Source organism: Myotis lucifugus, unplaced genomic scaffold, assembly GCF_000147115.1.
Source record: "Myotis lucifugus unplaced genomic scaffold, Myoluc2.0 scaffold_304, whole genome shotgun sequence".
Taxonomy (NCBI): Eukaryota; Metazoa; Chordata; class Mammalia; order Chiroptera; family Vespertilionidae; genus Myotis; species Myotis lucifugus.
In genome coordinates this window covers 807,323-822,978 of record NW_005871352.1, presented here as the reverse complement: position 1 = coordinate 822,978, position 15,656 = coordinate 807,323, and the positions used below count along the sequence as shown (strand labels likewise).

The window sequence follows — 15,656 nt, the reverse complement described above, 5'->3', positions numbered from 1 at the left end:
CCCTGCCCTATCGATGTCCTTGCTTCTGGAAGGCAGAGGCCAAGTTCCAGCCATAAGGCAGTGCCGCAGTCCCTCCTCATGGTAACAGCAAGCGCAGTGATCTCACTCTGTATCTATGAAATGAGGAATAACTAAACCTAAAATTGCTTTCAGTTGTAAAATTCTAGGATTCCAAATCGTATGTTGATGAGATCATCATCTTGAACTCTCAGCTCCTCTGTGGTAAGTACAAGCTATACTCAATATGCAATCCTTTCCTCAGCCTCCGATGAGAAGGAAATAACGAAATGGGCAGCTTCTTGCACTAGGTTCTGGAAACTCCACCACAAAAGATGCAACTGCCCGCAAGTGGCTGCAGTTTATTCCAAGAGTTGTTCTTAGATAAACAATCCATGCTTGTGCAATTATTTCTTGGCAAAAACAACCTAAGGCTGTACATACTGCACTGATTTATAATTTAGGAGGATGCATTTCATTTTATGACTCAACAGCCACCAATGAAAAATAAATCATTGAAAAGGTAGTAAAACGGCATATAATGGTCACATACACAAGGAAGAAGGGAAAAAATGCTCCACAAGCCAGGCTGCTTGGAAGCTTTGATGATAAAATCTTCTTATGGTTTAGGAAATGCTACTTATCCCTGAGCAATCGGACAGCAAGACTTCAAATATTAATATAATCAAATATTCCCAAAGCTACAACTGAGCCCTAACCTCTCTAAGTCCCTCCAACTCTTATTTCCAGCTCTTTGAAAGACATATCTTGGAATTATTTATATTCTTATGTTTCAAAACTATTCCTGTGCCCAGTCCTGCCTGTTCTCTTCTTAAATGTTCATAAAATGCAAAGCTCACAATTTTACTAAACAAGAGTTTTGGGCACTCCTTCAAACTCTCCTGTGTATCTTCAAAACCACCAAACTACCCTTTTCCATTTCTTCATGACTAGAATATTATCATGGCTCCTAGCTGGTCTCCTAACCAGGTGCTCTCTGTACTCCAATACGCCCACCGAAAGATGCCCAGACCACCCTCAGCAAGTCAGTTTTTCCTACATGTTAGTCTGCTGCAGCACCCAGGCTGGTATTGGGGTAGCTCCAAAAACCTAATCTCATCAGCCTGGCCTTCAAATTATTTCCCCAACTCAAATCTGCCTGCTTAATCCTTCCTCTACACCTTCCCCACATTCACACCCATGAATGCCACGTCTACAAAGATAGGGTGTAGACACACACTTCGAATAATTATAAAGGCAGTGTGTATTAAAATACATTTCATTTTCAAAATTGAGCTACCGGCTGTTAAAGTGTGTATACATTTTTGGGGGACACCCTGTATATCTGACATCATGGCTGTACTGAGCTAGTATCTGACTATAATATTATAGTATGGAGTAAAGTGAGGGGTGCAGAGTATACAGTTAAGTGTCAGCTATTGTCTGTTTTTCTTTTCTACAACACAGCATGAGCTCCTCAAGGACAGAATCTTCGTGGCTGACTTCCCAGAAAAAAAGAGAAGGAAGTCTCCGTAACATACCGCAGGAAGCCAAAACATGGCTGTTCCCAGCCTGGGGCCAGCTGAGCTTTTATCGTGATTACTATTCACGAATAAATATGTGATGCCTGGCTCACCTCTCCATCGACATTCTGCAAACCATACTGCTCACAGATGGAGACCAGCTTCTTTCGGTTCAGGTGACCATCACGGGTAATCCCCAAATCTTCACAAACCTCCTGCAGTTTCTCTTCTATCCAGTCTTGGGGAGGGGCAGACCCACTCTGGGAGGCATTCAAATCATCTGGGTTCCAAAATCTTAGCTGGCCTGAAATAAAAGCACACATTGTGTTGTCTCCAAGGGGATTACAAAGGAAGAGACCTATCCTCAAAGAAAAAAAATGTGCTTTTTTGAAAGTAAAAATGATAAAAAAAGACTATGAATGCTGATTTCATTTTGATTTAATTCTGAAGTTCAAATGCAATGGAACCACTGGTTCTCGGGCTGCCCCTAGGGCAATCAGGCATTTTTTTATTTTGTTCACTGGCAGTCATACCCATGGAAGAAGTATCTCTCGTGCAGCCATGCCTAGGGTCTAGTCCTGTATCAGTACATCGGAAAACATGTATAGCCTCAGGCTTTGGTGACAGCGGGAGAGAAGGCTGGGTGAGAGGCATTCCACGGAGCTTTATCCACCCTGCCTCAACTAGGGCTCCATTATCATCTTCATGATCTCCACTCTCGTCTGGTCTAAGCACTAGAAAGTCTAGTCTGGCACTGCTTTTACTGAGAAGAAAATAATTTCATGATAAATATCATTAAAAAATCATGTCTCAAGATTAGTTTGTTCCAAAATCTTTACACCTATGAATATTCTGACCGGCAAAACAGTCCAACTCCAAAGAATAAAAGGTTGTGAGCTGCAAGTTATTAATTATCTACATATTAAGAATAACTTCTATGTAAAGACTTAAGGACAAAACTACTCATTTAAATAACAAAATTTATCTTCTATTAAAAGTTCTCACTTCTAGTTCCATTTTCGACTCGCCCATTTATTAGAGAGATTCTTTAAAGTCATTACTTAAACATGAGATAATCGCTGGCACAATTTTGTGTGCCTGGAAGAACTTGGAGGGTTGAGAAGAGCACTTAGTGTTATTTATCGAAGAGATTAAGCCCATTACTGCTGTATGTTTCCAGGCCGGAGACCTAGAGAACACGCTGTAATTGCACTGAAGTACAGGTAACCTGCCTGCCAGGGCGGGCTGTGCAGCCAGCTGAGGCTCTGTCAGCTGGGCCACAGTGCCATCTGCTGGCCAGAAGATCAACGTGTTTTGATTTTTTTAAAAATTGAATTTATTGGGGTGACATTGTGCTTAATAAAACCATACATGTTTCAAGTGATGTTTCTTAAATACATCTAAAACTTGTCGAGAGATAGGTCACTATTTAATGCAGGACTGTTCACAGATTAATTTCGAAGTCTATATAAGAGAGTACTTAACCGTAGTGAAATTCTACGTCTTAGTTCTCCTATCTTGCATGATGTTAAAAGTTAGTATGTTAGAACTATAAGCTGTCAATTGGGAATGAATGTTTGTTGCTGCTGTTCTTAAGGTGACTTCTCAGCTGGCCTCCAGCATGCGAGGCTGTTAGAAGAAGGCCAGGAGACGCAGGAAGGGGGGTGTGGAGAATGCCCGTGACGGCAGCCCGTCCTTCCCCGACACACACTCAGCTCCTACCTTCTGCTTCGTACTCCTCGCTGGGTTGAGTCTTCCAGTGCTAGAGAAGGCAAGAGAAGAAGATCAGTGCCCCTGAAAGCATCATCTGCGTGAGTCACATGACCCAGGACCCCCTAGTTCAGTGATGGCGAACCTTTTGAGCTCGGCGTGTCAGCATTTTGAAAAACCTAACTTAACTCTGGTGCCGTGTCACATATAGAAATGTTTTGATATTTGCAACCACAGTAAAACAAAGACTTATATTTTTGATATTTATTTTATATATTTAGATGCCATTTAACAAAGAAAAATCAACCAAAAAAATGAGTTCGCGTGTCACCTGACACGCGTGTCATAGGTTCGCCATCACTGCCCTAGTGCTTTCTCCTCAACCAGCCTCCCAAGAAACACCACACAGCCTTCTGCAGCGTTTCACCAAGGAACTGCCTTTCACGATTGCGAAGTCGCTTATTCCACAGCACAATCTGCCACAACCAATAAAACCACGCCAGAGAATATTCAGATCCCACCAACCAATGAGGGTTTGAATGAACGCATGGATGAATGTGTTCCTCAACAGATGTGTACTGGGTGCCAGGGATTTTGCTCCATCTCTGGAATACAACTATGAAGAGGATGAACATATTTCTTGCCTCGAGAAATTTACATGTTAATGCAGACATGCAGGCAAAACATAACAAAAACCAAAAAAATCAAACCAGGAAGTACAATACGGTAGTATATTAAGTGCTATGATGGGCAAGTTCAAGATGCTATGAGGGTACATGGGATCCTTCAGACTTGGGAGATCTGGGTAGACTTCCTAAAGAACCAATTATCTAAACTGAGACCTGAAGGATGAGCAGGAGACAGCCAAGTGAAAAGTAAGGAGCAGTTACTGTGTGCTGAAGCATGGAGGCAGGAATGAGCCTAGGGTGTTTGTGGCACAGTAAGAGGGTACAGATGCAACCCCCAAAAAGGTAGGCTAGAAAGGTCAAATATACATGGCCAGTAACTTACACTAAAAGCAGTGACATTTCTCTGCCCTGGGCCATTTTACCCCCTTGGCATATGCTATGTTACTACTACTGGGTCTTTTCCACATCACAGCATGGAGTTGTGGTTTGTGTTGGTGCAACAACTGCACTTGGCCAAGGACACAAGTCAGAACCCCAATCCAGGCATTGCTCCACTGGCCAACACGGCACAGGTCTGCTCCAACCAGGGCAACGAGTAGGTCCACAGTGGCCTTGGCCTCAACAGTGAGCTGCCTAATCACTGCCTTTGGGAGGGTCTACAACCATCGCAGGAAAACTTGCTGAGAAAAAAAAGGTGCAATTCCCCCCCCCGCCCCCCCGCTTTCAAAACCTGGCTGCTGTCTCAGCAAAGAGCCAACTTTAGGAATGAAGCTGCTTTTGACATGTTACCAAGCCCACTCTCTGTGCTGGCTGATTTCTTAGAATCCTGAAACAAACTCAACAGGAAAAAGAGCCTCGTTACTCCTGTCTCCAGAGCTCGGATTGCTCATGGCAAGCAGTGCGCAACCTACGATTCTTAGATTACAGGTTGACTTTCAGGAGTGTGTTCAAGTTGGTATGAGTAAGCACATCTACTTTGTTCCTCTCGACACTCAGTCCTCTCCTCTTAACTGAAGGACAGCCATCCAACAGGGCGTCACAGTTCCATACTTTACTTAGAGACATACTGAAGATAACACCAATTCAGAGAGTTCCCCAAATTTCCCCCAAATTCTGAACTGATAGCACACACTGACAATGCTGAGATGGATCATTCCTGACATACAGAAAAGACATCCAAAGGCAGTAACTCAAAATATATAAGTCACGACAACTCATTCAGGATACAACTGGAACTCACTGATACACATGGTATCGGTGGGAACTGAATTAGGGTGCAATGTGATTTTTGCTTGTTTGTTTGATTACAATTTTATCGGCCCCCATTTCCACCTAAAGACATCTCCAGCCTGGCGGATGTCCATGCATGGTGGGTGTGGGGAGGGAGCAGTGGAGTAAATAGTCCTCCACAGATTTTCCGATATTATTTTTTTGGGGCAGAACTCAACTGTTTGTATATTAAAAGTTTTAAATCAATAAAGTCCCATTAATGAAAGCACCCTGCCTGTCTGTCCTTCCCTATTTAGTTCCTCATCCAACAGAGCAAATAATTTATTTATTTACTAGAGGCCCGTTGCACGAAATTTGTACATGGGTAGGGTCCCGAGGCCTGGCCAGCGATTAGGGCCGATTTGGGCCTTCTGGCTGCTGGCCAGGGCCTTCCTTCTGGCTGCCAGCCGGGCATTCTTTCATTCTGCGCCACCCCCTGGTGGTCAGCGCACATCACAGCAAGCAATCGGTCTCCTGGTTGAACTTCCACGGGGACAATTTGCACATTAGGCTTCTACATATATATTTATTTTTTCAGAGCAAATGATTTAAATTCTCATACTACTTAGGCACTCCAAATGGGAAAACTCATTCAGTATTTTAAGTTGGACACACCCAAAAATAAAATCCATTAAATCCACCTACAGCAAGTAAAAATAGGTTTCTATGGTCTAAGAATCATTTTGTTAGAATATAACCTAACAACTCACAAGCAGGGGATGGTTTTAAACAGCACAAACTGACAGGAGAAATGGCAAGATGAATAGCACTAGGTATGAATAATAAAAGGAGCTCCACTGGGATACAGCTGGAAAAATGCAAACACACCTTCAAAAAACCCTTGGTAACAATTCCTAAAGCAACAAGGTGTGTATCTTGCTACATAAAAGTTTATTGTTTACCTTTGCTCACTTCTCAATGCATTTTAAAACAGCGAGCAATTAGTTCAGAGGAGCAAGAGGCTACACTATTCTGTCTCCAACATCTCCCGAGGCTATGGGACTGGCGGCCTGTATCTGATGCAATCAATCCCCAGGGTGGTTCTTCCCTGCACCTTCTTTCCCTGACTCTCACCCTAACTAATAAGAGATCGAGTTGTGGGGGTTACTGCATGGACGTAGGAGCTGGACTGCCAGGCTCTGAATCCTCGTTTACCTACTGGGTTGGGTTTGGACAAGTCTCTTATCCTTTCACCTCAGTTTCCCATCTATAAAATGGGAATAAAGTAGGACATATTTCACAGAGCTGGGTAAAATGCTTAGAATTGTTCCTGGCACATAATAAGCACATAATAAAAATAAAGTCTTATTTTTATTGGACATGTGTTTATGTAATACATATCGAATGCATGTTTGCAATTTTTTTCATTACATTTAAACTTAAAGCATTAATTTGGGTGACCCTGGGGAGGTATCATTATTCGTATCAATTCGTAAGAAAAATGCCAAGTCTCCAGTAAATATGCACAGAATACAAACAGACAATTTGCATAAGAGGCAACACAATTAAACAAATGCCAAAAGCAGGATTCTTAAGATAGCCTAACCCAGCGGCATCAGGTACAGCGCAACCTCCTAAACCCCAGGGAAAGGTTCATTTCCACAGCAATTAAAGAAGTAGAAATGAAACCCAAGGAATCATTTTGTTCCCATTGAATGAGAAAAGTAAGATGGGACTCCTATTACCATCAAGACCATAATTTAAAATAGGCCTGTTTATATGTTACTGGTAGCAGTGTAAATGGATATTACCCTTTTAGTAAAGCAAATGACTTAATGTATCAAAATCCATAAAAATATTCATACTCTTTGACTCAATAATTTCATATGGTAATAAAACCAAAAGAAGAATAAAAACATAGACATAAATATATACATTTAGCATTTTTTTTTTGGTAAGAGCACAATATTGAAAACAATTTAAATATTCAACATTGGGGCATAAAAGTATAATGATCTATCATAACAGTCATTAAAAGAATAATCATAAAACCATGGAGGAGCATGGAAAAATGTCTTATGAAATGTTACATGAAAGACCACAACAAAAATGCTATCTACACTATGATTACCACTGGCAAAAATATTTACACAATTAGACAAAGACTGGAAGGAAATAGGGACAATGAAGTAGATACATTTGCTTGACAGACTATGAGAAACAATCTTATTTCCTTTACTGTTATAAATGTTGTTTATGCAACATAAATAGGTACAACTTCACCATTTCTTCAAATTCTCACTGAATTTCCTGTGACATGGGGGTGGGAGAAAAGGAAAGTCCGCTCCCGGTGGTATTTACAATGCAGTACCTGTGGTGTCCTCTAGCGCTGTGGCCCATGATGGAGAGAGACGGCGTGGTGGGAGGCCAAGTGCTGTTCAGGAGGGTAAACCCAGCTGGAACCAGTGCTGCCTCCGCTTACAGAGTGTGGAAAGATCAGGGACACTCATGTGAGGCCTACCTTGGGGGCTGTGAGCATGGCCATCCAAAAGAGGCATTCTTAAGCTAGCCTAACCCAATGGCCTAGGAACAGCAAAACTTCTAAACCCCAGGCAGCACCAGCAGCTTAAATGGCTTCACACAAACTCTTAGGGCCAGGGGTGGCAGTGTAAGGGATAACTTGTTTTAAAATCTCTAGGGGTGCCCTAGGGGTTTGGCTCAGTGGACAGAGCGTCGGTTTGTGGACTGAAGGGTCCCAGGTTCAATTCTGGCCAAGGACATGTACCTTGGTTGCAGGCACATCCCCAGTAGGGGGTGTGCCGGAGGCAGCTGATCGATGTTTCTAACTATCCCTCTCCCTTCCTCTATGTAAAAAAATCAATAAAATATATTAAAAACAATAAATAAAATAAAATCTCTAGGGGTAACAACTTTCCAAGCATCCCTCCCCTGGCCCTGTGTGAGAAACATAGGTCCAGCTAGGAGCAGCCCTGCTAGGGAGAAGCAAGCTTATGCTAATGGCTACATTTTCATTCCAAGACCACCTCAACTGGAGAGTTTGCCATCCTGATAAAGAGGGAGGTAAGCACATGGCGGCTGATCGTTTATTAAATTGCAATGGGGGGCTGCAGGGAGGAGGGGAGATTCAATTCATTCACAGCTCATTTATTTTCATTCTCACTGCCTGGGGCCAGCAGTTCCAATTAAAAATCGGGGGAGGGGGGGGAGGCAGGTTAAAAGGTTGGGGGATTAGATCATTGGGCTACTGGAACAGCACCAATAAAAGGAGGCATCATTCCGGAACAAGGTCGTTTAATTGCTGACGGTTTACCCAGGCCGTGCAAGCCTGCCAGGTGGCCTGAGACACAGCCCAGCCCGGGGCACTGGAAGGAAGATCATCACAAAAATCTCAGGAAAAATGGGGAGAACGGGGAGAGACAATTGCTGGGATGCGTTCCAGTACGAATTCACACACACATTTCTTCCCTTAAAATTTCATGTAGCCCCTCACTAGAGAAAGAGCAGATGTTAATACATTAAAAATAATAATTCTGAGGGATTTACTCCCAACTCCAGAGGCAAAACGGTGGCCTGCGTGAGCACTAGGGGTTGCTGAGAGACCGTCCCCCTGGCTGGCCGTTCTGTGTGACCCCTCAGTACCTCACTTCATCTGCAAAGGGGAACACACAGCTAATGGGGACACGGCACTAGGAAACGTGAGCTCGTGTTATTATTGCAGCCAGAACAATGATGTGGTGAAGGGTTTGGACTCCAGAGCCAGACTCCCCGAGTTCAGTTTCAGTTCAGTTCCACCAGGGGCTGGCTGAGCAACCCTGGGCAGGCTACCTAACGCCCAATGTGCCTCCGCTTCCTCATGGGTAAGTGAACAGCAGTGCCTACCTGCGAGGGTGTGCCAATATTTGGAGAGCACTTAAAACAGTGCCCGGTACAAATTAGTGCTAAGTGTCTGTTCAGTAAATAAATATTATAACGACCATTCCTACTACCTGGGTGTTCAAACTAGGGCCAGTGATGGCGAACCTTTTGAGCTCGGCGTGTCAGCATTTTGAAAAACCCTAACTTAACTCTGGTGCCGTGTCACATATAGAAATTTTTTGATATTTGCAACCATAGTAAAACAAAGACTTATATTTTTGATATTTATTTTATATATTTAAATGCCATTTAACAAAGAAAAATCAACAAAAAAAAATGTGTTCTCGTGTCACCTCTGACACGCGTGTCATAGGTTCGCCATCACTGGGCTAGGCCAAAGGCAGAGGACAGAAACAGCAGATAAACCCATGTCAGCTTTAAGAAGCAGCATAGAAGAGACCTGTAGACATGACAGCTTTGAAAGTTTCGATGAAGCAATCAACTTTTGATTCAGCTTAGGAGCAGGGCCTCCCCAGGGCCCGCCCCATGTGGGACAGTGTCCCCTGGGTGGCCACAGCTGGCAGGGGCTGCTGGCGCTTTCACATTATACCATGCCAAGCGGCTGGCCCAGAGCCCCACTGAGAGTGGACAGAGGGGAGAGGGTCAGAGGTTGCCTGGCTCCAAAGGCAGTCCACCCCCCTCAGGCAGACAAAGGGAGCCCCACACGGCCTCGTGGGCTGTGCACCTCATGTCACACTGGCCATTGTGGCCGCTCCCTGCAGCTGGATGAGGCTGCCCCGCACACATGGGCCGTGCAGGCGGCACTGCTTTCAGGAATGCTTTCTTTGGAGGGACACCTGCTTGGCCGGACTGCGGAGCAGATGGCCCGAGCCTCTTGGATCCCGGGCTTCTAGCACCGAGGCCAGGCCAGCATCTGCAGCCTGTGGGCCTGGCACGGCCCCTGCCCACAATAGCCCAGTCACAGCCCCCACCAACCATCTGCTCCAGGGCAGACCTTGTGCCCCGCAGAATGTCTGGCTAATTAAAGCGATTATGGGGGCACACACGGGCTATTCTTTCCCAGCAGAGGTTGCTGAGCTGATCTCCACAGCTTTGAGCAGGGTTTTTTTTTTGTTGTTTTGTTTTGGAAAGGGGAAAGCCCAGCAAGCCCAGAAAGAGGAGGAAGGAAATGTACTAGAATAACAAAGCTTCCCAAACAAACTGAGCTGTCGGGCCTATTTTACAAGAGTAGCTGAGCAAAGGGAGTCTCTGGGAAAATAAAACACACACACAAATTGGTTTAGGAGGGTGCTTATGATTAAAATGGTAGGACTTTTAAAAACATGGCATCTATGGCATTTATGCCCTAACTATTTATAAATTCACACTGCGGGCCAGGTACTGCAAACTTAGTGTGCCAGCGGGACTGGCTACTACTTCTGCAGCCACACACTTCCTGGGACTTTGGTTCGCTCCCCTGCCTCACCTGTGAAGGCAAAGTGGTCAGTGGAGACCCTGACAGCCCAGTTCCTCATCTCTGCTCAGAACCAGGGACAAGTAGCTCAGTGGCAGGGCTGTCACTTCTAGAATGCAAATCAGTGCCTTTATCTTTTAAAGCAAGGAAACGTTACAAGTCAGCGCTGAGGAGAAGGGGAATCAATGTACTATTTTTAAATGCACACATATTTAGATGCCAACGAGCCTTCGGTGCTGCCAGTGTGGAGAAATGTTCAATGTAAAAGAGTTTTATTCTTAACGACTCTCCTACCAAAGCTGGAAACTGGTTTTGATTCATGGGATTTTAAAGTCCTTAAAGGAAAGGGATTTTTTTTTTTAAAATACATCTGCTCATGGAATCTTGCACATCAGAGTTGTTCTTGACTGATAGTGTAAATACTGCTTTTCCACTTGGAAAACCCTTAGTGGTGTGTAATTGGAAAATGTTACTATTATCATTAAAGTCAACTTGTTGATTTTTGATTGGTTGTCTGTGCTAGTTAGAAAGTAACTATGAGAAACCGTTGCCCTGGAAGGCAGACGAGGTGGGGGCTGACTCCAGAGGAATTCCCTGTAGGGTCAAGTCAGGAAGACTTTCCAGAACAGCAAAGCTTAAAAGCCTCAACGCCCTGTTAGCGTTGTAGGGGCTTCTTTACACCACTTTCAAGTGATCTACAATTGCATCTTGGATGGGTGTCTCATTTCTGGGAATAGCCAGATGATCTAATCAGACTTAAATATAAAGGGAAACACTGAAATTCCATTAATAAAAAATGTATCCTGGTGATGTCACATCGTTGGATGGAAATAAATGACAATAGTATTGAAACTGCTTACAGACTGTCAAAGTAAAAGACTAGACCAAGCCCTAACCAGTTTGGCTCAGTGAATAGTGTGGCAGCTTGCGGACTGAGGGGTCCTGGGTTCGATTCTGGTCAGGGGCATGTACCTTGGTTGTGGGCACATCCCCAGTGGGGGGTGTACAGGAGGCAGCTGATCGATGTTTCTCTCTCATCGATGTTTCTAACTCTCTACCCCTCTTCCTTCCTCTCTGTAAAAAATCAATAAAGTATATATTTAAAAAAAAAAAAAGACTAGACCAAAAATAGTATGGAATGTTAAGGTCCGGCTGGTGTGGCTCAGTGGATTAAGCATCATCCCATGGACCAAGAGGTCCCAGCTTCGATTCCTGGTCAGGGCACATGTCCTGGTTGTGGGCTTGATCCCCAATAGGGGACGTGCAGGAGGCAGTCGGTGGATGTGTCTCTCTCATTGGTGTGTTTCTCTCTCCCTCTCCCTTTCTCTCTATCTAAAAATCAATAAAAACATATTTTTAAAAAAACTGAAAGAGAAAGTAAAAAAATGTTATGGAAGTAATGGGAAAACAGTTGCATTTCAACTACAAAATCTATTAGCAGAACTTCTCTCAGGTATTAAGATGTTCGTTCCAGAATTAAATATTTACTCTATACAATGTAAATGAATAATTCATAAAGTTTAACTGCAAAGTTATGCATATATGAAAACGAACATAAGGGGAATATAAGTCAGTTTCACATGTCTTAAGTTGATTTTATGTAGAGTAGTACAATCAGCTTTTTTTTTAAAAAAAAAAGAAAAAGTTTTTAAACCACCATTGTCTCCCATCCTCCTAACCCCACAGTCCCAACACAAAGACTTAATTTGCTTGTCCATTCTTGGGCAAATGAAGCAACTGGCTTTAACTTTTCTCCCAGGTCCTCACTTAAACGGCGGGGTTTTGGCTTACACTAGTATTGTCTACAGTTGAAAAAATAATTGTGTAAAGCCTCTTGCTCTTGATAAGAATCTTACTAGACCTGATTTATTCCTGTGGAGGAAAACAGTTAACAAGGTGTCCCCTGTTTTCAACCAGGGCAGAAAGCAAAGTGGCCCTGCCCCAATTGTATTAATTGAACAACCTTTCCTACCAGGGCTGAGTGATACAGAACAGAATTGAGGATTAGTTTTGTTTCGTCTGCCCCTTACCACCTACCCTTAGAAGAGGCATGAACATAAAACTCAAGGTCAGTTCAGTAGCCACGGCATATATGCATATAAAAGGGGGGGTGGGAGGACGTATTCTTTAGAACCTAAAAACTCTCTCCTGTTTCTTAATGAAGTGAAGCAAGAATGATGACAACCAAAACCTTCTCACTAATCACACCTTACGTTGGCATCAAGAATGTGCCCTTTGTTCCTGTGGAATAATTCAGAATAGAATGTCCCATTGAATTGCCTCAAGTGAAAATGACCCCATGAAAAGAGAAAAAATCACCACTTTCCTTTCAATGCCACCCAGAACGAGAGGTCAGACTCCCAAGGGATCCACCTGCCAGATAAATGCACTAAACTGGAAGGTGGAGGCCAGTTTCAGCCTGAGGGGGAACCTACCTGTCCCCTGTGAGTTGGTACATTTTGCCCCAGGGCTTCCAAATGAAGTTCTGTAACACACGTTTCAGTGCTGAAAATTTAGTAGATAACAGTGGTCTTTCTCTAGGAATGGCTTTTAAGGCCTTGTAAACTACACTTGGTAGGGAGGCATGCTTAGTAGCTAGGTTACATACTTCCTGTTTCAGCAGGAAAGAATCAAATTGCCTAAATAAACCTTGGGGAGGGGCAGGGTAGGATGAAGCCGATAAAATGTTTGCAATTTGTTAGACAAATGTGAACTGAGAAAAAAGTGGCATATAATCAACACCACCTCCTACCAAGATTTACTCTCATATATTCTATTCAGAATCAGGGCCACGTGGTGAGCATCTGTCACTCCAGACTAACCACATAGGTGCTCACCCATGGCTCCGGGTGCTCACCCATGGCTCCGGGTTCTCACCCATGGCTCCGGATCACTACGGGGCACCACAAACAGGCAGGGGAGGAGTTCCAAGCCGCTGTAACTGAGGGAGCCTGGAGCTTCACATGGGACTCGCATTGAAAATAAATGTATATAAAAATAAAATCCATCCTAGCACCACTCTCACTTGCCTGCGTGACTATGTTTTCTTGGGTGGGAGGGGAAGGGTGGAGTGACAGGTAGACGCAGAGAAGTCTGACTACTGAGAATTACCTGGAGTGTTTGTTACAGGCATGGTGGGAGAAGGCCTTCCGAGGAAAGATGCAGAAAAAGATTCTGAACCCTTAACCAGGAGCCTCGGAATGAACTGTCAATCTTTAGCAACTCCCCTATTGCGGAATAACCCTAGAGAGAAGGGGGGGGGTATTGTTTTATCCCTTCAGCTGACTGTTTGCTCACATTTCCCTACAGGATGAGTTCCTAGAAGGAAGCGAGCCGCCACGAGGACAGCTTTTACAGGTGCCTGTGACACCGTTCCTTTCCACTGTCCACCCCTAACCAGTCCTCAGATAAATAAAATAATTACTTGATTCACCCTAGAGCTAAAAATTAGTCTCTTGGGTAGCTATAGCCAGAACACCCCCCCCCCCCCACACACACACACATTTAACTTCTGACAGCAGGTACGGATCCTTTAGTCTTCATCAAAAACCTCTAAAGTCGCTCTAGGCATGTCTGAGAGCAGGAGAAACTGCAGCCCAAAGGCAGCCCGGAGTCCCACTGGCCCCTGAGCCAGGATCCGGAGTCAAAGAAAACGCACGATCAAAACCGAGAAGCCCGTCTCCAGCTCTCCGCCTGATTGCTTCTCAGGAAATATTCCCGCGGGGGAGGCCCAGCCCGCCCCTCCCTCGGTGTTGCCCGGTGGCACTGAGAGGAAGTGTGAGCCGCTGATAAAAAACACAACGGAGGAATAAATTCCTAACACCCAAGGGCAGGAGACCAAAGGGCCTCAGGCAACCAGAAGGGAGAAAAAAGAAGTCAACAGTACAATAAAGAACTCCTGACAGATTCTGAGCTCTTTATAAATTAAGAATAAATAAATCCCACAGGTCACTGAGAACAGCGTCCCCATCGGGGGCTGCCCTAGAATAGGAAAGATGACCCAGCACTCCGAGGAGGCCCGAGCAGCTTCTGCAGAAGGGACAAGGGTATTTCTCACACAGGCCCATGCAGCCCGGAGGGTGGACTTCTGTTGGCCAAGCTGAGGCTACTAGGACAATGGGCCAGGGAACAGGACTGCTATCCGGGCCCAGAAGTATAAGACGGACACACTGGTGACACTGCCAGCAGGCTGCAGGTATCCGTGGCTGTGACCTACGACCACGGGTACCGCACAAAGCTGGGGCTGGCCTGTCTCACTGCCAACAGGAACATCCAAAATGTCACCTGGGACGCTCTCATTTTTTAAAGCGATGAATTGATCTGAAAACTGACAGGTTCCATTCAGCTCCCCAAACACTTCATTTCTAAGCAAGAGAGCAGCTCGATGAGCTTTGGTTTGAGTCCACTTTCCCAAATTTAAAAAGACAGGGTGAGAGGCGGTAACTGGAACTCCTGGAGGCTTTCTGGGGAGGATATAACAGACCATCAAAGTCAGGCAGGAGAAGTCCTCGGGAAGCAGACAATGAGAGAAATGACCCCCCCAGGCCTCTGTTAGCTATTCGGTTGAGGTGGGTAGTTGGACACCAAAGTTTCTATATTTAGCATCAAAAGGTCATACCTGCCCTGGCCAGCATCTCAGTGGTTAGAGCCTCGGCCAGAGCACCAAAGGGTCTCGGGTTACATTCCCAGCCAAGGGCACGTACCTGGATTTCAGGTTTGATCTGGTCCCCTGGTAGTGATGTGTGCGGGAGGCAACCAATCAATGTCTGTCTGTCTGTCTGTCTGTCTGTCTGTCTGTCTCTCTCTCTCTCTCTCTCCTTCTCTCCCCACTCCCTTCCAATCTTTTGCCCAGACTCAGGCCTCAACCTTATCTTTATTTAGACATGAAACCAGACTCTCACTTTTTAAACAATAAATCTCACTGGAAGTCAGTAGATAAGATAAAACAAGGCTGTAAGAAATATACTGCCAGCAACAAAATCAGCTCTGCCCGAGAACTTTTTGGGTATCCCCAGGTGGTAACTAGAAACTATCTTATTAAAAACTAAGTAATCAGCCCGGCTGGTGTGGCTCAGTGGTTGAGCATCGACCAGGAATCAAGAGGTTGCTTGTTCAATTCCCAGTCAGGGCACATGCTTTAGTTGTGGGCTCGATCCCCAGTAGGCAGCCAATCAATGACTTCCTCTCTCATCAATGTTTCTCTCTCTTTCTCTCTCTCTCTAAAAATCAATAAAAATA

General features: G+C 44.6%; 1 protein-coding gene across 8 annotated transcripts in view; it reads right to left on the bottom strand.

Annotated features, from left to right (window-relative positions):
* Positions 1–15,656, bottom strand: part of NIN (ninein) — a 99,940-nt gene that overhangs the window by 47,969 nt on the left and 36,315 nt on the right. For all 8 annotated transcript variants that reach the window (XM_014465629.2, XM_023763873.1, XM_023763874.1 and 5 more), the window contains 2 exons: positions 3,243–3,282; positions 1,634–1,824 (listed from right to left, as the gene is read on the bottom strand). In XM_014465629.2, the coding sequence (XP_014321115.1) occupies positions 1,634–1,824; positions 3,243–3,282 (231 nt within the window). The remainder of the gene's footprint in view (positions 1–1,633; positions 1,825–3,242; positions 3,283–15,656) is intronic.